The sequence below is a fragment of the Adiantum capillus-veneris genome, chromosome 7, assembly GCF_014529385.1.
Source record: "Adiantum capillus-veneris isolate H3 chromosome 7, ASM1452938v2, whole genome shotgun sequence".
Classification (NCBI taxonomy): domain Eukaryota; kingdom Viridiplantae; phylum Streptophyta; class Polypodiopsida; order Polypodiales; family Pteridaceae; genus Adiantum; species Adiantum capillus-veneris.
Window position 1 is genome coordinate 124,966,924 of NC_140937.1, and position 23,521 is coordinate 124,990,444.

Sequence of the window (23,521 nt, forward strand, 5' to 3'; positions counted from 1 at the left end):
GGGCGCCAGTCTTTGGGGCCAATATCTCTAGGCACGGAACTCCGCCGGGCCAGTGCAAATCTATTGTGATCTGTGAATTGTTTTGAAGTGGTTATTTGGTGCTGTCGCGGTTGATTCTTGACTTGGAGTGTCCAAGTCTGTTACAAATGGACACTGTGCGTGCAAATGTATGAGACTGAGAGATAGAGAGAGAAGAGAATACGACACCAGAGAAGACGTTGTAAAACCCTCCTCCAAAGGCCCCACTCTGGTCGGCGAGAGCGGTCTACTATTGATTGCACAAATTGGTACAAACTGAATGCATGTGACTGATGCAAGTCTAGGCTAGGTCGATGTTGACGACGGGGATGACGAGACCGATCTAAGGGCTGAAAACTGAGCTTTCTATCTGCTGTCCAAAAACGCTGATAGGCTGAATTCTGCTGGCTGAAATCTGCTCCTAAAAACGCTGATATGGCTGGTTCTTCATTGCTGAATTTCTGCTCCTAAAAACGCTGAGATGGCGGGTCTTCATGGCTGAAATCTGTTGGTCTTTACCTGCTGAAAAATGCCAGCAAAAAGGGGGGCGATTTGGGTCTAGAAAACGCTAGGGCTGTGGGTCTTCTTGCGGTGAAGCTTGCTGATGAAAAACGCTATCTGCTGAGGTTGTCTTGCTACGCCATCTGGATGAAAAACGCTTGCAAGGGGAGTCTCTGCTTGGAGGGAAAACGCCACCAAGGGGGTTCTTGTTGAGAAGTTGCCTGTTGAGCTTTGGTGCTCCTGCTGCCTCTTCTGCCAATTAGTGCTAGTCTAGGTTTGCTTATATACAAACTTACTCAATTTGCCCTACCTACTTTCCAACAAAAGTCACTTAAAAATAATAAGTGAAAAATGTCAAAAATAGGAAAAATAGGCTAAATGCACTGGAAAATTCCCCTGAAGGATTCTGATGGATTTTGATGGGAATGCTTATGATCATGCTGTGTGCAACCAGAGGATATGCATCTACACTAAGTGTCTGGGTATGCACGGTCTACGAATAGACTCACAAAAGTGCCAGAACACTTCTAAATCTAGACTGACTGGACTGACTGAACCCTTGTCTTGCTGTATCTTGTCCACGGACACATAGGGTTGGATGTGTCACGTGACATCCCCTCCTTTTCAAAGTGAGGTATTGGTATGGAACTGTATGACGTCGAGGGAGATCGCCAATAGCATCCGGAACCCTGGAAGGGACTCTTCGCCGGCCCACTCTGATGTGTGGGTCGTGCGGTACTTGAACTTCATAAAGGCCTGTAACACTTGCTTCTTTGGGCCGCGCCGAAAGCGACACAAAGTCTTGTGTGGCTCCTTCAATGCTTCAACTTCGTCTAGAGTCATGCTTCTTTCTTCTTCAAGAATCTCCACGGCTGAAAATTCCCGAAACCACTTCCAACACAAAAACATGAACATACCCATTCCATGTAAAGGGAGTGGAAAAAATCTCGTCTTCCTCAAAGAGTGTGCATGCAATGTAGATGAACAAAGAGACGGAGTGTCAAAACGTTCACCACACACACGCAAACAATGAGATCGAATCATGTCTTTCTGATCTAAGTCAATCAACTGTGGCAATTCACAACGGAAATGCCCATGCTTGGTGCTCATACTTTCATGTGCTCTTTCTACAAATGTGTCATGCCAAGGAAGAGACATGAAATGTGACTTCCTTGAATGCATACTTTCCAGCTTCTCATGAGCAGGATTGACATGTACGGTCACGTACGACGGGTACACGTAATACGAAGATGTGCGGTACTAATTGAACTAAAAAAAATTAGACGTACGGTAACGTAACGTACGATGCAAAAAAAAATCATGCGTCTTACACACTACAAGAGAGACTAAACCAAGAAGTTTTCAAACTCAGAAGTTAGAACATGATAGATCATATGAGTCATGACATAGACCTTGGTACTTAGTACTAAATACTTGTAACTTAAGTCTTACAAGTTAGAACATGAAAGATCTATCCATGGACATTGGAAACGGCAATGTCCGAAGAAAGAAGAATCATGATTTGCAAAGTGGTGGCGGCCATAGTAGATACGCTACTCGAGCCTCGCCGCACATAGGTCATGATTGTTTGAGCCAATGCAGCCTGTGGGCTCTTGGTCAGATGCAGCTGAGATACAAAACAATCCCACACCACAAATCGTCCCTGCAAAAAATAAAATAAAAAATAAAAATGGACGAGTCATATACGGAACGTTTGAGTCGTACGGTACGGAACGTCGAACGTGGACAACCCTGCTCATGAGAAATCCGCATACATCTGTGCTCATTCATGAGTGAAACGTGCTCAACGTACAATATGTCATGCCTAGGAAAAGGGATCACATAGAGACGCTGACTAAAATATAGGAAACGATCACGAATGAAACACTCGAACAATGCGTGCGTATGAATGCGAACACATAATACTTCCTGTGAGGGTTCTTTGGACCTAGGCTCGAGAGCCAAGGTCGGTTCTTCCTGAGGGGGTTCTTTGGACCTAGGCTCGAGAGCCAAGATCGGTTCTTCGTGATGTATCGAATCTACAAGGAGGTTAGCTTCACTAGAGAAGGTATCAACTAACACATCATCCTTGTGAATAATCACGTCATCTTCATGCAAATCATCATGCTTGTGAGAAATCACATCTTGATCATGTAAATCATCATGCTCGTGAGAAATCACATCTTGATCATCATGCAAATCATCATGCTCATCATTATCATTCAATCCATCATGCTTCTCATAATCATGCAAATCTTCTCTCATGCTTGGGAGAAGAAGAGACTAAGAGAGTCTCCTTTTCTTGATCTTGTGCAAACTGCGTCTGCACAATAGAAAAAAGTCGCCACAACTTTTTCATGTGTTGGTCACTCTGTTCTTGTTTTGCTTTGGCTGCCTTTCTTTCTGCTTTTCTTTCTGCGTGTCTGCAATCCATTTCTGCTATTCTTTCTGCGTGTTTGCGATCCATTTCTGCTTTTCTGTTTTTGCATTCACGATCAAATTCTGCCATTCTTTCTGCTCGTCTTGCTTCGTGTTCTAACTTCCTTTCCATAAACAATTGCTCCAACTCCTCCATAGGAGTTAGTGCAATCCTTGACGTAGATGGGGAAGGGGGAGGGTCGGAAAAAACTCCTGGTGGGGAAAATTCTTCTTCGCCTCTCTCATGCTCATCACCTCCAAGCGAAGTATCCATTCTGCTTCGAGTGATGACCATTCTGAAGTCGTGGGTTCTTGTGGTTTCTTGTGGTCTTGGGTTCTTAAGTTCCCGAGGAACTTGGGTTCTTGGGGGTCTTGGGTTCTTGAGGTTCTTGAGGTTCTTCTTTCGCTTGCAATCTGTGTTAGAGAAGGATCTTCTCTTTACCCGAGTTCTGCTCTTTCCTACGGGCGCACCCCTTGGCGGCCTTGCGCTCACACCAAGGTTGCTTTCTCCCACCGTACATCGATTGGCCGGCCGCTAAGTGCATGGTCCGCTCTCAATGAGTGAAAAGAGGCACAAGGGGAGGCTGGACAAGCCCTTCTTTCGTGGGATTCCTGTCACTCTTCAAAAACACGATTAGGAATCGACACGCCCAAGCGAACTTGGGTTCGTGTGACCTCAACAAGCAAAAAAAATTCTTGTGATTCTTGTGGTTCTTTCCTTGAGTGATACAGAACACTGTCAAAGCTCTGATACCAATCTTAGGTGCAGCGGAATGAATGTTTGAACCTTGCTCAAGATGAGTGCTCCGAACTGTGCTCAAGGTTCCTTTTGTTCTTATGGAAGGGAGAGCCTTCCGTTCTTAATGAGAGAGTGCAATGATCACAAACAAAAGTGAATGGACACTGTGCGTGCAAGTGTATGAGACTGAGAGATAGAGAGAGAAGAGAATACGACACTAGAGACGTTGTAAAACCGTCCTCCGAAGGCCCCACTCTCGTCGGCGAGAGTGGTCTACTATTGATTGCACACACTGGTACAAACTGAATGCATGTGACTGATGCAAGTTTAGGCTAGGTCGATGTTGACGACGGGGATGACGAGACCGATCTAAGGGCTGAAAACTGAGCTTTCTATCTGCTGTCCAAAAACGCTGATAGGCTGAATTCTGCTGGCTGAAATCTGCTCCTAAAAACGCTGATATGGCTGGTTCTTCATTGCTGAATTTTTGCTCCTTAAAACGCTGAGATGGCGGGTCTTCATGGCTGAAATCTGTTGGTCTTTACTTGCTGAAAAACGCCAGCAAAAAGGGGGGCGATTTGGGTCTAGAAAACGCTAGGGCTGTGGGTTGCGGTGAAGCTTGCTGATGAAAAACGCTATCTGCTGAGGTTGTCTTGCTACGCCATCTGGATGAAAAACGCTTGCAAGGGGAGTCTCTGCTTGGAGGGAAAACGCCACCAAGGGGTTCTTGTTGAGAAGTTGCCTGTTGAGCTTTGGTGCTCCTGTTGCCTCTTCTGCCAATTAGTGCTAGTCTAGGTTTGCTTATATACAAACTTACTCAATTTGCCCTACCTACTTTCCAACAAAAGTCACTTAAAAATAATAAGTGAAAAATGTCAAAAATAGGAAAAATAGGCTAAATGCAGTGGAAAATTTCCCTGAAGGATTTTGATGGGAATGCTTATGATCATGCTGTGTGCAACCAGAGGATATGCATCTACACTAAGTGTCTGGGCATGCACGGTCTACGAATAGACTCACAAAAGTGCCAGATCACTTCTAAATCTAGACTGACTGGTATGATTGAACCCTTGTCTTGCTGTATCTTGTCCACGGCCACATAGGGTTGGATGTGTCACGTGACAGCAGATTCCTTCGAAACCACGGACTGTGGTACTGTGGTACTACTGGCGATGCAAACATCGTAAGGGTCACTACTTAGCCTTGCTACGATTGCCGAATATCAGCCTGGGCTCTATACCAGATAGTGCTGACTCTATCTGTTGTAGCAAGAGCTGTTCCCCGGACACGGACTGTGGTGAAAACATTGCCGGTGCTGATAGATTGAGGTTTGGTTCCAGAGTCCTTTCCAAAGGTTCAGTGACGAGGGAAATGGATGCACGCTAGATGCGAATGCGAATGCAGAAGAGGTTAGGGATCCTTTCTCCAACTCCTTCCATATCCGTGTAGAAGGCTAGGAGGTACTTAAAATCTGGGTTTTCGTGTATTCGATGCCGATCTTTCCTCAAAGACATGGCAATAAAGATGGGAACTGGTACTGGATTCTTCATACCGAGGGTGTTGAGAGGCTAACAAGTCCGGTTGGGGACGCGAAGCTTCTTTAGGAAAAAAAAACACGGGAAAGTTTCCTAGGGTTCTTGGTCTTGCATGGGTTTTGTTCTTGAGTTCTTGGGTTGTTCTTGGGTTCTTGAGTTCTTGAGGTTCTTGGTTCTTCCCTTGAGTTCGCGAAGTTGAAGCACGCACAGAGCTCTGATACCAATGTAAGGTGCAACGCACACAGGGCTTTGATACCAATGTCAGGTGTAGCAGAAGAGAGTGAGGATTTGCTCGGATCTAGTACTCCGTGCACAAACACAAGGGACACTTTACTTCACTTGAAAGGACCGAACTGAATTGAAAGAAAGAGAGAGACGAGAGAGAAAAGAGACGACACAGGGATGTCAGGTCCCTACCCTCAAGGGCCCGCTTGCTCTGTTGCCAGAGCAAGTAGTTTCTTTATTCTTGCACAAATGCTACTACAATGACTGGATGCTGAGATGTTGATGCTAAGGGGTATTGGTACTTGATGACGACTGTGTCGACGACGATGGAGACTATGAGGATGACGACGATGTTGTTGTCAAGTCTGGGATCTGCGATGATGGCGACGAAGGTGTCGTCGTCAAGATAGGGATCTGTGATGATGATGACGAAGGTGTCGTCGTCAAGATAGGGATTGCGATGTCGACGACGACGATGGTGTCGATGACGACGGTGTCAAGGCTGAGAACTGAAAACGCTAGGCTTCCTGCTAGGGATCTGCTACTGCTGCGGTACTGCGGCTTGGATGTGCAACCGCCGAGTCGCACTTGGGCTGAAATGCAAAAACACCAGGCTGTCTTGGCTGAAAACGCAAAACGCTAGGCTGATCTGGCTGTAACTGAAAACGCTAGGTTGATCTGGGTTTTGCGTGGCCGATGTGGCGAGGATCTGCTACTGGATGGGGAGGATCCACGAAGCTAGGGCTGAAACTGAAAACACTCGTGGCTGATGGCTGAAAACGCTGATTTGCTGATGCTGAAAACGCTAGGCTGAACTGTTGAGAAAACGCCGGGGATCATGAGGGTGCCTGCTGGTCTGCTCTGCGGTGCCTGCCCTTTCTGTGTCCCTACATCTTTTGCTTCTACAGAGTGACCTTTGGGTTTCTTTTATATTTCCTTAGCAATTCGCCCTACTTACTTTTCCAACAAAAGTCACTTATTAATAAATAAGTGAAAGATGTGTACTTTGGAAAAAAGGGTTCAATGCTCTTAAAAATGCTCATGCTAATTGACTGTGCAAGAGAGGGTATGCAATTGTGATCGGCCTAGGCATGCACGTCGTGGTAGAGGCTCACAAAGATGCCAGTCTAGGTCCTACGCTAAGACTGACGCTAGACTATGGTAGAAGCATGTCCACGTGGCGCAAGTGAAGTGCGCACGTGACACTAGAAGTAAAGCCAACACACACACCCGTCGCCGAGCTGATGATGTGGCAAACTGTACGGCCATCTCACAATCTCCGTTGACTGACGACGTGGCATGACTATACAGACGCCCTGCAAAACACGTTGACATGTTGACGTGGCACCTGTACGGATTTCCGCAAAACGTGCTGGCAGCTTTTGAAGACGAGATGCTTTTGAGTTTGATTGCTTTTCATGTAAACTGCCCTTAGAGGCCAAGGGCTTTTAAATATGACTCATAGGCTCTCACTTTGGCAGTCTACCCACGGGGGATTGAGAGCAGAGCCATGGGAGTTGTATTGAGTTCAAGCAATATCAGGAAGGGGCGCCAACTTTTGGGGCCAGTGCTCTCTCGGAATGGAACTTCGCCACTCCCGTCTCGTGTCGTGCATCTCTTTCAGCTCGGTTGTTATTTGGAGTGCTTAAAGTTGTTCAGTCTGTTCTTTTCGGTTGGCACGTGGTGCGTGTCCCTGTGGAACTAGTTATTTGCACCGATATTGCATATAGGAGATTCAAACACACCCTTTGTGGTTTAGGAATGCCAACGAATATGCCATAGGTGTTGTTCCCTTTCAAGACGACCCACGTGTAGCATTTGAAAGTCACAAGCTCATCGACACTTCACCAAGGAGAAACTCTGTAGCAAGAAGGCCGATGCTTTAAATGTTTCTAGACGGGACACTCCTCCTTATATGTCCTACTAAAGGGGATAAGCCTCCAGAGTAACCTCGTGGTAAGAAAGCCAAAACTGCAGTTGGTGTTCGCGACATGTATGGCCTCTCTATTGATGGTTCTAAAGAATTTTCCAAAGCATATGGAAAGATCAATGGTTTCAAGAGACTTATCTTCTTCAATCCAAGAGCCACCGAGAATTTCATCCATATAGAGTTTCTTAAGTAGATGGACTTTAAATATGATTAGTTTGCTGGAGAACTTGAGGCGAGCTAGCCACAAGGCAAAGTTATAAAGTTTTGGTGCTCTTCCGGTCACCATCCAAGGGTACCATGGCAAGGTATGACATGGCACTATACAGAATCCCGCGTTTTACAGAACAGCTTCCCAACATCAATTTTGGCCATCTGTTGTTTTTTGAACCATTAGCTTTTCATAGTAGAGCTTCTGGGGCCAAGGGCCTTTAAATAAGTGTAAGGGTCTCTCTCTGGCATTCTAGTCTAGGAAGGAGAGCACCTTGTTGAAGCAATATGAAGAAATACCGAAAGGGGCGCCAGGGTTTGGGGCCAATGTAGTTTGGGAGTGGAACTCCGTCCTTCCGTGTCTCTCGCGTGGATTCTCTCTCTATTTCATTTTACAGAACAACTTCCCAACATCAATTTTGGCCATCTGTTGTTTTTCATTAGCTTTTCATAGTAGAGCTTCTGGGGGCCAAGGGCCTTCAAATAAGTGTGCTTCTGGGGGCCAAGGGCCTTCAAATAAGTGTAAGGGTCTCTCTCTGGCATTCTAGTCCAGGAAGGAGAGCACCTTGTTGAAGCAATATGAAGAAATACCGAAAGAGGCGCCAGGGTTTGGGGCAGTGTAGTTTGGGAGTGGAACTCAGTCACTCCGTGTCTCTTGCGTGGATTCTCTCTCTGTTTCATTTCAATTATTTTGAAGTGCTAAAAGTTTGTTCTGTTCTGTTGGTACGTGGTGCCCTCCCGTTACTATTCCCTCTTGAGTTTTTATCATACCAAACTCATAAGAGGGCGAAGAATAGAATGCGAATCCTCTAGCAGTTCTTAGGGAGCAGATGGAGGTTCTTCAACAAGGTCTTCTTGATAACTCTAGCCTAGATGACATCTCGCTTGGACCAGATGCAGTTACACACATCTTCTTGGTCATAGCGACGATCTTCCCTAGCACATTCATCAGGTGCTTCTGTGGACGACAAAGAAGAAAGAAGTAGATGCTTTCCCCAAGGTAGATAACCAAGAACTACAACTGCTCTAAACACTGCACATAAGAAGAAATTGCATGTCAAATTGTCGAAAGGTTACAATGGTCGCCGTGATAAGCGCGTGCTTGACCAATGGCTATTCAAGGTGGAGGTTCACAGATTTGATTGAGATAAAAGAGGTGGTATTGTTCAGCTCTCTGCTAAAAGACACTGCCTTCCTATGGTGGCATCGCGGGGGCCAGATGGGAAAATTACACCCTCATGAGACAAATATCGTCGCAAGATTTGCAAGGCCTTCACGCCTGCAAATGTGGATTTCCATGCCCGGCCTCTCTTTGCCAACTGAGCCAAACTGGCTCCTTGGCCGCGTACATCTCCGAGTTCGAGAAATTGGCTCGGGAAATAGAGACTCTCAACCCCTCCGTTAAACTTCACAGTTTTGTTGACAAGCTTGAGCCTGTCACAAATTGCTGACATGTCAAAGCCCTGAAGAATGGAGCCAACTTACAGAAGCCAGCCGAGGGGCTTAAACCCTAAGAAGAACAAGTAATAGAAGAAGAAGTCCTACCAACTTATGGGGACCCCGTCCGATTGGGCCCCAAGTGACATAAAGGATTAAAATAAAGCAAGACCCACACACACGCAGAAGACTGGCGTAGCAGTTGATGATGTGGTAGCTGTACGGAAATTCCGATAATTGCGTTGACATGATGACGTTGCAAGCTGTACGGATTTTCGCGTTTTGCGTTGACTGCTGTACGGAAATTCCGTGATTTACGTTGGCAGCTTTTTGGCATTGCTTTTGCACGAGATGCTTTTGAGTTTGAAGGCTTTTCACTGTAAATTGCTTTTGGGGCCTAGGGCCTTTAAATATGAGGTTAGGGCTCATTCTCTGGCATGCTTCTTGGAGAAGGTGCAAATTCTGGAGTACCGGCTTGTACAGAGTTCAAGTAATATAAAGAAATACTGAAAGGGGCGCCAAGGTTTGGGGCCAATACTCTCTGGGGTGGAATTCCGCCACTGTGTCGCGTGTCGTCTCTCTCTCTCTCTCTCTCTCTCTCTCTCTCTCTCTCTCTCTCAATTTAGTTATTGAAGTGCTAAAAGTCTGTTCAGTCTGTTCTTTTCTATTGGCACGTGGTGCCTGTCTTGTGACCGTGGTATCAGAGCATCAGGCGTGTGCTTTTCTGAAAGCATACTGGTTTCTGCTCAACGAACTCCACGACATTCTTTCGCGGCATCCTCAACAGAATCTTCCGACGTTGCAAAGTTTTCAACAATTTTTGAACTACATGTTATCCCCTCTGATGCCCCAGGTGGTATCTCCTCTTCCGGCATCAGAAAGTACTAGAGCTTCTAATGGGCAACCTTCTCAACCGTCTTTTCCGATCGAGGGAGTTTTCAGGAATATGGTGCAGCCATCTGACCCCGATCCAGTGCCACCGCCTTTGCCACCGCCATTGCCCCCACCTCCACCACCACCACCACCACCGCCACCAGGCTACAATGGTTGGAGTCCATATGGATACCCTTATTATCCATACCTAGGATATGCGCCTAACCAACCCTAAGATTTCAACGATGGCGGCACGACAATCAAATTTTTCACTTTTTCCGGGGTGAAAGATCGCAAGAAAGCATTCCAGTTTCTACAGCAATTCGACAACATCTATGCTTTGGGAAACTATACAAAAGAATCCAAGATTTCTCGAGCAGCGGGATTTTTTAAAAGATAATGCTATGCAATGGTGGAGTTCGATCGCGACACAAATGCATGATCCAAGGACTTGGCAAGCTTTCAAGACAGTTTTTGCACATAGTTTCATGACTTCTATGTTTGAAGTGCGGATTTTGGCAGAGTGGGGCAACTTGAAAATGCTTGCCACCGAAACCATGGACAAATATAACCAAAGGTTTCTCGACGTGTACTGTTCCCTTGGAGGGCCGATGCGAGCGATACACCATTGGACTACCATCACCATTGCAGGAATATTGTCTATCCAAGCAAGTCTCCACTATGCAAGAAGTTATGGACCATGCCGCAGTCGGCTACAAACTCATGAAGGGAAAGCTAGAGTTTACTATAGAAGAATCTCCGGCCACTAACCACAACTCTCGGCAACAATAAACAAATTCTCGAGAGTCTCGTGAAAGTCAATCACAAAGGCCTCATTTGACACCTCAACAACGAGACACCTTACTACAAGAAGGCCGATGTTTTGGATGCTTTCAAACAGGACATAACTATTTTGGTTGTCCCCAACGCACTGACAGACCTACGGAGCCAACTCTTGCATTGACTGTCGACAGAAACCCAGGACCATCTCCAGCCAAACGAGCTAAACCGGCCATTGGATTAGTACCTGACATCTATGGCATACGCCTTGAAAGTACAAATGAATTGTGTCGAGCATATGGCAAAGTCAACGGTTTGAAAGCCCTAATTTTCTTTGACCCAAGAGCTACAGAGAACTTCATCCATCCACAATCCTTGAAGCAGATGGACTTCGATTATGATGCAGAGGGTGGAGAAATTGAAGCTGAGCTAGCCACAGGGCAAACTCAGAAAGTGGTACCACTCATTGGTGCTCTTCCAGTGACTATCCAAGATTATCATGGAAAAACCGATTTCCACATTATGAAGTTGGGCAATTGTGACGTTCTATTAAGCATGCCTTGGCATGACAAGAATAATGTGACTCTCCAAGTTCGGAACTGAACCATCACCGTGATGCAGAAGGGCAAGCCAGTCGTCCTCAAAGTTTTGTTGCCCGAACAAAACCCTGAATGAACTCTCTAGTTGTTTTATAGTTAGATACTTTTGAACTTTGTTTGAGAAAGTATTGTTTGAAGCTTTGTTTGAAATTTGTTTGAAATGGATGGTATCTGTTTTGAACTTTTCTTGGTGCCGATTTGAAATGTTTGACTCTGGTTTTAATACTGGTTTCAACGATTGGTGATTATACTCTCGAGTGGAGGGTGAGAAAAGATGTTTGAGAATGCTTGTTCATACTCATGGCCCGGACCCTCGTGGTTATTTGCGGGGGGAGTATTGAATGATTGAAAAGTGTTGTTTTTACTCATGGCCCGGACCCTTGTGTTTATTCACGGGGGAAGTATTGTTGTTGCTACTCATGGCCCGGACCTGCATGGTTATTTATGGGGGGAGTATTAAGAAGTCTGAGCAGTGGTTACTCTCAGCACCTCCAAACGACGCAGGCTACGGTGTAAGGGGCGTTTGGTTGTAAAAGGCCTCTATATCTCATGGCCCGGACCTTTTTAGGTTATTTGCGGGAGGAGTGATGGCGGAGTCGTTGAACAGCTCATGGCCCGGACCTTGATGGTTATTTGCGGGGGGAGTGTTCATCGGCGGCTTTATGTTTCTATATCTTGTAACATGCATATGTGAGCATTTGTGTTGCATTGTGATATGTCAAGCACTGAATATTCCTAATTGGATGAGATTGCCCGGGTATGTAATTTTAGTGCATCAAGACACCCGTGGAAGATCAGTACAGTCTGGGTGTGATGGCTAATTTTACTACGCCGGAGTATCAAGAGTTCCGATCTGGACAAAAGGAGAAGCTAACTCCTTGAACAAGAGAGCCGAAAGGAGAAGCTAATTCCTTAACAAAAAGAGCAAACTGATTGTTCCTCGAGATGTCCCTTAGAAATTTTTGAGCTAACTTGAGTTGTTTTGCAGATATGCTGTAATCGCGGACGATTACTCTCTTTCAAGAAGGGGAGATGTCACAAACTGCTGACGTGTAAAAGCCCTGAAGAATAGAGTCAACTTACAGAAGCCGGCCGAGGGGCTTAAACCCTAAGAAGAACAAGTAACAGAAGAAGAAGTCCTACCAACTTATGGGGACCCCGTTCGATGGGGCCCCAAGTGACATAAAGGAGTAAAATAAAGCAGGACCCACACACATAGAAGACTGGCGTAGCAATTGATGATGTGGCAGCTGTACGGAAATTCAGGTAATTGCGTTGACATGATGACGTGGCAGGTTGTACGGATTTCCGTGTTTTGCGCATTGTTGTACGGAAATTCAGTGATTTACGCTGGCAGCTTTTTGGCATTGCTTTTGCACGAGATGCTTTTGAGTTTGAAGGCTTTTCACTGTAAACTGCTTTTGGGGCCTAGGGCCTTTAAATATGAGGTTAGGGCTCATTCTCTGGCATGCTTCTTGGAGAAGGTGCAGAGTCTGGAGTACCGGCTTGTACGGAGTTCAAGTAATATAAAGAAATACAAAAAGGGGCGCCAAGGTTTGGGGCCAATACTCTCTGGGGTGGAATTCCGCCACTCTGTGTCGCGTGTCGTCTCTTTCTCTCTCTCAGTTCAATTATTGAAGTGCTAAAAGTCTGTTCAGTCTGTTCTTTTCTATTGGCACGTGGTGCCCGTCTTGTGACAGAGCCAAACTTGAGGGATGATCTTTATAAATGCGACCCTGCCACCTTGGATGATGCCATCGCCTATGTCGAGCGTCTTGGCGATGAATGGGGCCCTAACAAAATTTTTCATCTAATGACCGATCTTCTAAAAGTTCTCTCTCTTCTCACCGTGATGCTTACAATTTCCTTCAGTAGCTCTCTTGGTGGTGTTTGTGCTTCTTCTTCTCTCATCTTCGTCATCGACTACTCCCCTTATTGTGTGCTTCTTGAGCTCTATGGTTTACAAGCTGGCGGGTTTTGCCCAACATCAAGCAGCTGCCTTGGCAGCTCGTTCCTTTCTCCATGACATCAACGGTGGCTTTCTTGTTATCTTCGACTTTGGTGTGTAGTTATAGAAAGTGTCAATCTTTCAGAGGCAGCTGTCATCCTCTCTTCTCTAGGTTGTTAGGGCACTTTTTACTCTCTTTAGGAGAGGTCATTTCCTTGGCCTTTCAGTTTTTTAGTTTTGCCATGTGGCCAATGTGTCTGCTTTATTAAATGTCGCCTTTGGGCATGGTCTGTACTTGGTGCCATCGATACCCGCACCATTTGGCGTTCTTCAAGTATATATATATATATATATATATATATATATATATATATATATATATATATATATATATATATAGAGAGAGAGAGAGAGAGAGAGAGAGAGAGAGAGAGAGAGAGAGAGAGAGAGAGAGAGAGAGAGAGAGAGAGAGAGAGAGAGAGATTTTATTATTGTCCTTGGAGGTCAAATATGACCTATGGGACCAAAGCTAAATGTGATGTAGTATGTATGGGGCTGATAAGTGATATTCGATGCTCCAAAATTGTGGTGATGAGAGTTGCAATGGAGAGCCCACAGTGTAGTTGGGGGCCTTGTCTCACATCGAAGGGAGTGGGAGCTAAGCTGAATGGTTGCGATAGTGCGTATCGTTCACAAGGGGATAGGCTCATGCATATAAGGGTGAGCTCTTTCAATGAAGAACATGGTTTTGTAGTTGGGGGCAATGTGGGTGGTGTAACGTATGAAGCGTGACCCACCGGATTCCTCTGAGTCGTAATACATTGGCGTTGTAGAAAAGCTTCATTCACCTAGGAGTCTATTGAGGCATCATGTAGCAAGTGTAATGCATCCCATCTCCTAAACCACTTCTTTATGTCTTGCATCCATCCTGTGCTCAAGATCTTGCTTTTATGTGTCTTTTGAACTTTTTTGCTTGCTTCCCGTGCAATTGTAGGAAGTCGTTTTGACGCATCTTTATCATGTACTCCACAACCCTTTCCATGTCCATAACCTCAATTGGAAGAGATCCTGACTCAAGAAGTAGGAGTATATATTGTGTTTGTTTCTTAACTTGGAGAAAGTTTGTAAGAAAACGCATTCTCAAACTCTTTCCAAGTAGACTTTGAGATGCTCCCGCCCCACAATTCAACTCCATAACGAAGAGCGGGTGTCACCAATGTGTCAAAAGAGTACTTCTTGAGAACCCAACATTTGACATTTCCTGCATTACACATGTTCTCAAATGCATAGTATGCTCTCTTCCCGGCTTCCCTGCTTGACGTATTGCACATTCATGCCAGTTGTGATTGGGCAGAACCTCAAAGCCAAGGTACTTAAAGCTCTCAACAACTTTAAGTGTCTCATTGTTGTACACAATGCATGGCTACTCTTTATGGCTGGTTTTCACAAGCACAACCTTTGTTTTGGATTCATTCACAACCACTATGCAAGCAAAAGTTCTCAAGGACAACCATAAGCTTTTATGCATCCTCTAAAGTGTGTTCTAGAAGCATTGCATCATCTGCATACAACAAAAGCATGATATGGCATTGCAAATAGTGACCTCTTCAATGCCGCCTTCTTGCATAAAGTCAATACCATTTGTTCCAATTGATAGAGAGAGAGAGAGAGAGAGAGAGAGAGAGAGAGAGAGAGAGAGAGAGAGAGAGAGAGAGAGAGCGCTTAATTTGGGATTGTATTTAGGAACCCTTGTCTACTCTTGCTGCAGAATATGAACTGGGAAATTCGATTTTTAAAACAAAAATAGAGGTACACTTTTTCATCATGCAGTGTGATTCTACGTTTCATTTCCTATGGTATCTCATCGAATTATTTGCAGTGCAGAAGTTGGGGGAGATATATGGCGCTATTAGGCGTACTCGTGGTGATGGAAACTGCTTTTTCCGAGCTTTCATGTTTTCATACCTGGTAGTTTAGTATGTTCAGAGTATCGTGTGCTTTTGCATGGACTCTAGGAATCTTAAATGTTGATGTCACTATGCCAGGAAAATCTTCTAGAGACGAAAAATAACCTAGAAGCTGCTCGAGTGAAGGACAGTGTTGAGAAATGCAAGCAAACTTTACTTGATCTTGGTCATGCAGAGTTTACTTTTGAAGATTTTCTAGCGGTTGGCTCTTGTTTTTACTTGCTGAATGTACATTTTTGACTATTGTGCACCATGGTTGCTATTAAATTCTGTTATTCTGATTTTGACAGAGCTTCACAGAGCAGCTGGATGCTGTGCAGGATGTCACTCTTAGGTATGCCTCATGATGTTTTAGTTATAGACAAGTTTGGCAAGGTCAATAACCCTTTTTTTTTTGATTTTGGATCATTTTAATTTGTATCATGTCAAAGTTATGAAGGCCTCTAGCAAAGAGCCTCCTTGGTCTCTCTTGAGCATTGGGTCTGTAATGCTTTGAAGCCTGATGCTTAAGTTTGTAAGAGGTGAGTTTTTGGCTTTTCTAGAGCAGTAATACTTGCCACAAGCCTCCCAGAATAAAGTTCTAGTAGTAGTAGAGCAGTAGCTTCAACATCTAATATAAACTCTTCTCCACACAAACCTGAACATCCTGAGGCACCATATTCCAGAGGGAGGCGGTGAGGGAGGAGAAAAGGTCTATGGATAACTTTCTTCGTCTGAAGAAGGTAGGGCACAACATCCAAGTATCCTGCTCTGTTCCAATCATCTATATTTGAGGAATATGTTTACTCTTTGACAGTTGGTATGCTGTACATTTCAAGTATCCACAAAGTTCTCAAAGTACGAACTAATCTCACTCTTGATCTCTTGAAGTATGCGCTTAAAGTGCTTGTTCGGCACATCAAATACATTAATCCTGAGGTATTGTACCACTCCTGAGTTTGTGTCTTCTAAGGCATTGAAGCCCAAACTCAAGCTGGAATAAATATGACTTAAGTAGAGGTTTTCTGTCTTGCAATCTGCTTCTCATTAACCGAGACTTTGAAAGTGATCAGTTTACTACGTAGAGGCACCCTCTGAACAATATTGCTGATAACTCATTAAAGCGACTCCCTGAAGGTTTATATATGATGCTTTCCCCTGACATCTCAATTCAGCTAGTCAGTTGCCCACTAACTAGGTATTCGTTACATACTTGGACACCCCAAGTCAGAAATCGGGCACGACATAGAGAATCACTTAAAATACTTCACAATTACATCACACTTTTAAATTAGAGAGTCGACACATTGCCCGACGTAGTTCCGTGCCTAGAGGTATTGGCCCCAAAATTTGATGCCCCTTTCGGTATTTCTTTTTATATTAATGCTTGAGCAAAAGTTACGACTCCCGCGGGCCCTCTCTGCTCAGTTGCTCGTCAGCACACTGAGGGAAAAAGGGGCCTTGGGTTCTTATTTAAAGGCCCTTGGCCTCAAAATCAAAAGCAGTTACATGAAAAGTTGCCAACTCAAAAGCAATTGGCCCAAAAGCATCCTACGGAAATCCGTACAGCCAACCACGAGGCATGCCAACGCTTTTTACAAAAATCCGTACGGTAGTCCACGTTAGCATGTCAGTGCTTTTTACGAGAATCCGTAAAATTATGCCACGTCATCAGGTCCGGGCAATCCCGCCACATCATCATTCTGTGACATATCCCCTCTTGAAAGAATTGTAAATTACGCTTGCAAAATCAGACATAAGCCATAAACCAGTTGAGTAGACACTAACTCTAAGTACGGACACACTAGACGACACAAATCTAGCACTTGCACGAACACGACAGTCACTTCACATTCACATCACATTTAAATCACATCACATAGAATCCATCCAGATCTAGGACCATGATTCCTAGCAACGTATTTAGCAGTCGCATCTAGATCCACACCAGATCTCACTGATGTCGGATTAGCTAACTCTTTTTGCGATCATTTCCATAGATTTCTCAAGACCGAAATGTCGCAATCATTTCGTCAATCAAATTCAATCTTACACTCAAACACAAGCACATGTGTGAGTAATCATTTCCGGGAATTCCAATTCATCAATAAGACACTGAGTTCATACTGAATAGAGTGTTTCACTCATTCAATCTAGTCACCTTATCGTTGTGTAGCTATCTCATCCCTTAGGAACTCATGATGTGCAGAGTTCATTCAATCACTCATCATTATTCAAAATTCATGATTCTTATCTTGAATCATGATCGGGTTGATTTTGGAGCTGTCATTGCTCCTAATTCGTTATCATCTCATTCTCAATTTCACCTATTATGTGTACACAAATAGAAGGATCTTCCAAAAACATTAATTTCATAAATCAAAGTCATCTTCTTGAATTTCCCATTTAAAAATTATTCATTCATAAAGTCATAAAGCAAAAATACTGGCAACACATCAGCATCAACACATCAATATCTTTTGTCAATTTCCTATCCAGTATCTGTTTTGGAGCGAGTGTCTCCTCGCCTAGTACTATTTCATTATGTCAGTCGTTCTCATTATTGTGCCTTTTTGAGGTATTCGTCTTTCTGTTCCTCTATCAGTTGGGAACGTGTATCTTTGTTTCCTCTTCTTCTGTCATCACTTGTCGAAAATTGATCTATTGGATAAGTCAAGCTACCTAAATGCATAGCAAACCCTTGCTTAGCATGTCCCTTCAACTGCTGTATGGACTCAAATTTTTGTAACAAGGAGTAATCTCGTGTCTCTTCGGGCAGTCCACAACAAATTGCTCGATTTGTTGCTTAAAATTGATCTTTTTAAAAGATGCGGCAGGTAACAAAACATCCCAAAATCTCTCGTAAGTATCAAAAATATTTGCCTTGGCCATCCGAAGATAATCCCAGGCGTGGTAAGCACAACACGTTCGTACTCTTGAGTGAGCTACGAAGAAATAAAAATTTTCTTGAACTTCAACTACTTTGTCGGTGCTTCTTTTCGTAACAGAAGAGTGGATCACCATGTTCGTGCATTTCAAATAGGGTGTTGCCCTTCTAATCTTGGAGTGCTATGAATAGCGTTCCTCTTAGAATAAAACATCTGGTCATTAGAGTCCGAATTTGCAGAAGATGATGAATCCTCCTCAGAACCGTCAGAAAATTTTCGAGATCTGTGGTGGGATTTGCTTTTCTTGGCATCCTTGTTGTTCTTTCCATGTCTCTGGCTCTTCTGCCGTTTCTTGCCCTTTCTGTCCTCATCATTGGATTCAAAAGAGGAAGAGCTGTCAGAACTGTCAGAAGAGGATGAGGACGAATTGGACACACCCTCGAAGCGTACACGCTTCTTGGCTTTTCGTGCATTTGCAAAAGAAGACTGTCGACCCAAATAACCTTGCTGTGTCTCTTTGGAGGCTTTGTGGTCTTCGATATTTGGTTGACTCGTCGTTTGATCACATCATCAAGTTCATCTTCAATTTACATCGCGGGACAGGTGGTTTCTTCAATCCGGACTTTAATGGTAAATCGATGGCCATACGCCATTGAGAATGCACTTCATCAATCGGGTGCCGGGTCAAAAATTTCGCGTATTGGGGAATCTTCGAATACTGTAGCATCTGCTTGGCACAAGCATCAACTTGTTGTGGCGCTGCATCTCCATTCGTTCATACTCCGCAGGCCGTGGAGGCCGTACTCTTGTTCAGATTGTCCATTTGAATTTCTGGTACTTTCACTTGATCTGGAGTTGTTGGATGGGTTCTCTGATTCTTGCGGGATTCATCAATTGAATCCATGTGTAATCTGGGGTTCTTTATGGCTTATGCCCTATAAGACAGAGCAATGAAGACGGGAGCGCGCCCGATGCGCGATGAAGTAAGGGTGGGAGTGGCTAAGAAGTTACTTGGGACGCGAAGATTCTTTAATAGAATTTCCAGTAAACTTTGGAGGGCTAGTATGCTTTGAGAAAAGCACTCGCTTGAAGCTCTGATACCACTGTTACAGAGTTGGACACCCCAAGTCGGAAATCGGGCACGACACACGAGAAAATCACTTAAAATACTTCACAATTTTATCACACTTTCAAATTAGAGAGTCGACACGACCTCGCATAGTTCTGTGCCTAGAGGTATTGGCCCCAAAATCTGGTGTCCCTTTCGGTATTTCTTTTTATATTAATACCCCCTCTGTTTAGTTGCTTGTCAGCACATTGAGGGAAAAAGGGGCCTTGGGTTCTCATTTAAAGGCCCTTGGCCTCAAAATCAAAAGCAGTTACATGAAAAGCTGCTAACTCAAAAGCAACTGGCCCAAAACCATCCAACGGGAAATCGCGGAAATCTGTATAGATTGCCACGTGGCATGTCAGCGCTTTTTATGGAAATCCGACAGTCCACGTCAGCATGTTAGCGCTTTTTACGGGAATCCGTACAGTTCTGCCACATCATCAGGTTCGGGCAGTCCCGCCACGTCATCATTTTGTGACAATATTCCTTCAGTGTCCCTAAAGATGCACCAGTCATGTTGCAACCACTTTAGGAAGTCTTCAAGGATCTCTGTGTCACTGTGTACTTGAATGATTACATGGGATCTGGTAAAAAATGGTTTGTGAAACCATTACTCAGTATCGTTGTAACTTGTGCACTTGGAAGAAGGGTCCGGGAATTAGCAAGCAACATGTAGTTTTTGTTTATCGCACGGTTGCCCATGGTGTTGGTCTCTTTGTTGGTCGCTTGGTGCGCATGACTGTGGATGCCCATGCTCGGATCTCTTCCATCACCTCATCTTGGTGAGTTCTTTCGAGGTCATTTTAGCCCTCGACAACAGAGTATGTTTGCCTTTCCCTCTCTCACTTCCTCTGGCTTTGTCTTTGCCCTAGCAGATTAGTCGTACATTAGCAAATAGCAAACAGCTGTTGAGATGTAAGCTCTTTGGATTGTACTCTTTGTACATGAGACTATTGATGTGGTAGTACTACATTAGCTTCATTGTATAGCATATGGACGTCACAAATTGCTCTTGCAACTGCCCCGTGGGGGTTGTGGGGGGGGGGGGGGGGGGGGTTCACCTTTCAAAAATACATACAGCACGTGTGTTCAAGAGGTATTTAGAAGATCCTATCTCCACACACTTTACCATGAATAAAATGACCCCTTCTTCTTCATAAACCTGTGACTTTTTTTCTATATTCCATTTTTAAACCCCTCTTTTACATGTAATTCTGTAACTTTTGAAATTTTAAAAATCCCTTCAGGTGAACCCATGTGCTAGCAGTTGCACATTTTGATGTGGATCCCCCATACAATTGCCATCAAGAATAATGGATATCCTTGTCAGGGTTGTCATTGAGTAGGTACACCTGAGGCTTGCTCACTGAAGGGTTATGATAGAGCTAGTTGTTTGTTTCTTTCGGGTTGGTGGATTTCCCCTTCAGACACACAACAGCATCCATCGTAATTGATCCTTCTCCTTCAGTGACACATGGAAGGAGTAATCACTGAAGTGCTCAAGAGCAAGAAGCATGAACGCCAAATAAAATAGGTGCTCCTTTGTCAAAGAAAGTCCAAAGGCAACATGAACCCACAATCTCTGCTGATGAATCACAAGCTTTCACCATTAGACTAACTTGTTGGCGACCACCTAGTGGCTGGTTAAGGATATTCAATGAGAACAAATCAATTTCAAATAATGCACTGTGTTTTTGGGGTTTATAATTCGACTCTATTGGCTGTGCAATTATCGCAGTGTGGACAAGCTTGTTGACAATTGCAGGGACCAGGCCATTTCTGATTCTGGTAAGGTTGTTAGGTTTTGGAGTTGCAGTTGATTGTAGTACATCTGCGCGAGGTCTGTTGTTTCAGCAAATGTCCTAAGTATGCTGAAGTTGGTGGTGCAGTGGTGATGTTTTTTCGATTCATAACATCTGGAGAGATACGCAAACGAGCAGACTTCTTTGAGCCCTTCATATTTGGAACTAGTGGCATGGCAGTTCAACAGGTAACTTTTTTGTCTGTTTGTAGGTCTGTCATAAGGAAAGGAAGTGACCTCTTCAAACTCTCGTGCGCGACAGTTTTGCAGGACATCTGTAGAACCTATGGGCGAAGAAAGTGACCATGTGCACATCACTGCTCTATCAGATGCATTGGGAGTACCTATTCGAATTGTCTATCTTGACAGTAGTGTTGGTGACGGGGGCAAGACCGTCGAAGTGAACTTCCATGACTTCATTCCTTCTGAACTGTCTCAAGAGAAGGTGAAGCCGCCGGTCATGTTGCTATACCGGCCGGGCCATTACGATATTCTCTATGAGAAGTGAAAATTTGGACACATCAACTGTGCATTTGATTCAATTGAAAGGGTGCAAAAGATGCATCAATATGTTGGGATGGCCAAGAGGGCGGCCACCATTCCATGTAGTCTCACTCTACTCTTCATTGAATCGAGAAGTACACTGGCCCACTTACCAAAAAGGTTGTAGCTCTTGTGAAACTTAGCATTGGGTCAATTACTGTAAAGAGAACCGTTTCAAATAGTGTTAAATCAGGTGGTTTTTTTGTTCGATTCTGGCCATGCTGTACTCATCTTTGTTATATTGACAATCTTCCAAAGATAGTACCGATCGCTTTGTTCTCTCTGTGCTCGAGCTATAGGTCAAAGGTTTCACTACATCTTACAGAGAAAAAGCACTGCTTCAGCGAGTGTATTTGATCAGAGTGCTAGCTAGCAAGGGATACATACATATGCATACATAAACACATTTATTTATCTTATTCATAAACACAGCCAAATGTATGTGTGTAAGATATCTACATACACACACACGAGGACACGCGCGAGGGCACATACATGTACTCACATTTTTGGGCAACATCTTTAGGCAGATCCTTACCTGGTTGTACGAAGCACTACTCTTTGTTTGCTAGCCACTTACCTATACACAAAGGCCCAAAAAATGATCTTACTTTACTTGTGGACATTGGATCACCATTTGAGACTAAATTTAGCTTGTAAGCATGTAAAAGGGATAACTAATGCATTACCTAATCTTGAACCTAATGCATTACCTAACCTTGGTTATTCTTGAATCTTGGAAACCAACAAAACTCAAGTATTTTCTTTAGAAAGCCTCGAGAGAAGTTTCTAACTAAAGCTGTGAGCACTTGTCATGTCCTTTAAATAGAGGGATGTAATAACATGTCTATGAGTACGTTGGAGATTATGAGGAGTTGAGAACCCTAGGGAATTGTCACTCAGTAATAGCAATAGGGATTGTAACCAAAATGACAGGGTCATTTTGAATGGAAATGCTTGTTCATAACTAGTAGGAATAAGCTGCAATTGGCAGGAGAGGAAAAGGGCCTCTGCTATATTAACCATTGTGGCACTTAAAACAGTAATGGATACTTTTAAAGTATTTTGTACTTAACAGATTGTTTTGTCTTAATATTGCTCACGCTTATGTGGGCCTATGATATCTCAGGACAAGTTATCTTCGACCCTGACATTATCCCTTATTAGAGGTTTTTTTACTAGAAGTCTTAATACCAAGGGCCGTGATTCATTGATTGAATTCTATTGATGGATATAATTGTATAGAACTTCTAATTCATTGATTGAATTCTATTGACGGATATAATTGTATAGAACTTCTAACACCGGGTTTTTGGATCAGGACATGATTTTGGATCAGGTTTTGTGTTGACACAGATCTAAACAGAATGTCTTTGTTTGACTAGGTCCTTGATAAGTAGGCTTTACTCCATATTAAGGCTTTGATTTTGGGTCCTTCTAGAACTGGTATGTTTCTGTTTATACATGTGACATGACGAGGCTCTTTGATCTCTGACAAGGGATGTTTTGGGCATCACAACTCACATCTCCTCCTTGTCTACACTATCTGATTAACCCTACCTCAGGTAGGGAAGCTAGTAGAAGCGTCGTAGTAAGTAAACCATACATGAACATAACGTCCTCTGGTTTTTTCTTTATATCCTTCTGAAAAAGTAATCTAGAAAAGCTGTTTGGATGTTGCAGGTGTTTTCCTAATCCTTACCTAATACGCTCTAAGAGGATGTTGCTATTACCTAGTGATTTGGATTCTAACATTATTGATCGTCCCGGTTTTTTAAAGACCATTTAATGGTGTGCCTCCAGGAGGATGTTGCTATTACCTAGTAATTTGGATTCTAGCATTATTGATTGTTCCTTTTTAATAACCCATTTTTTAATGGAAATGGTGTGCTTTGAACTGGGGTGGATGAAACTAACTAGGAATCCTCACTTTACTTTGAATATGGTTTGGCCCTTGGGACTGAATACTCTTGCCTAAGCTGTTAGAGCTCGATGATGATGGTTTTCACTTTGGTCCTCATG

General features: G+C 43.8%; 1 protein-coding gene across 3 annotated transcripts in view; it reads left to right on the plus strand.

The window, feature by feature from the left end:
* Positions 1-21,707, plus strand: part of LOC147454567 (ubiquitin thioesterase otubain-like protein) — a 45,788-nt gene extending 24,081 nt beyond the window's left edge. For all 3 annotated transcript variants that reach the window (XM_086516475.1, XM_086516476.1, XM_086516477.1), the window contains 7 exons: positions 14,954-15,019; positions 15,095-15,178; positions 15,256-15,378; positions 15,468-15,511; positions 20,894-20,943; positions 21,045-21,145; positions 21,219-21,707. In XM_086516475.1, coding sequence (XP_086372601.1) covers positions 14,954-15,019; positions 15,095-15,178; positions 15,256-15,378; positions 15,468-15,511; positions 20,894-20,943; positions 21,045-21,145; positions 21,219-21,464 — 714 coding nt within the window. In that variant the 3' untranslated portion in view covers positions 21,465-21,707. The remainder of the gene's footprint in view (positions 1-14,953; positions 15,020-15,094; positions 15,179-15,255; positions 15,379-15,467; positions 15,512-20,893; positions 20,944-21,044; positions 21,146-21,218) is intronic.
* The last annotated feature ends 1,814 nt before the right edge of the window (positions 21,708-23,521 follow it).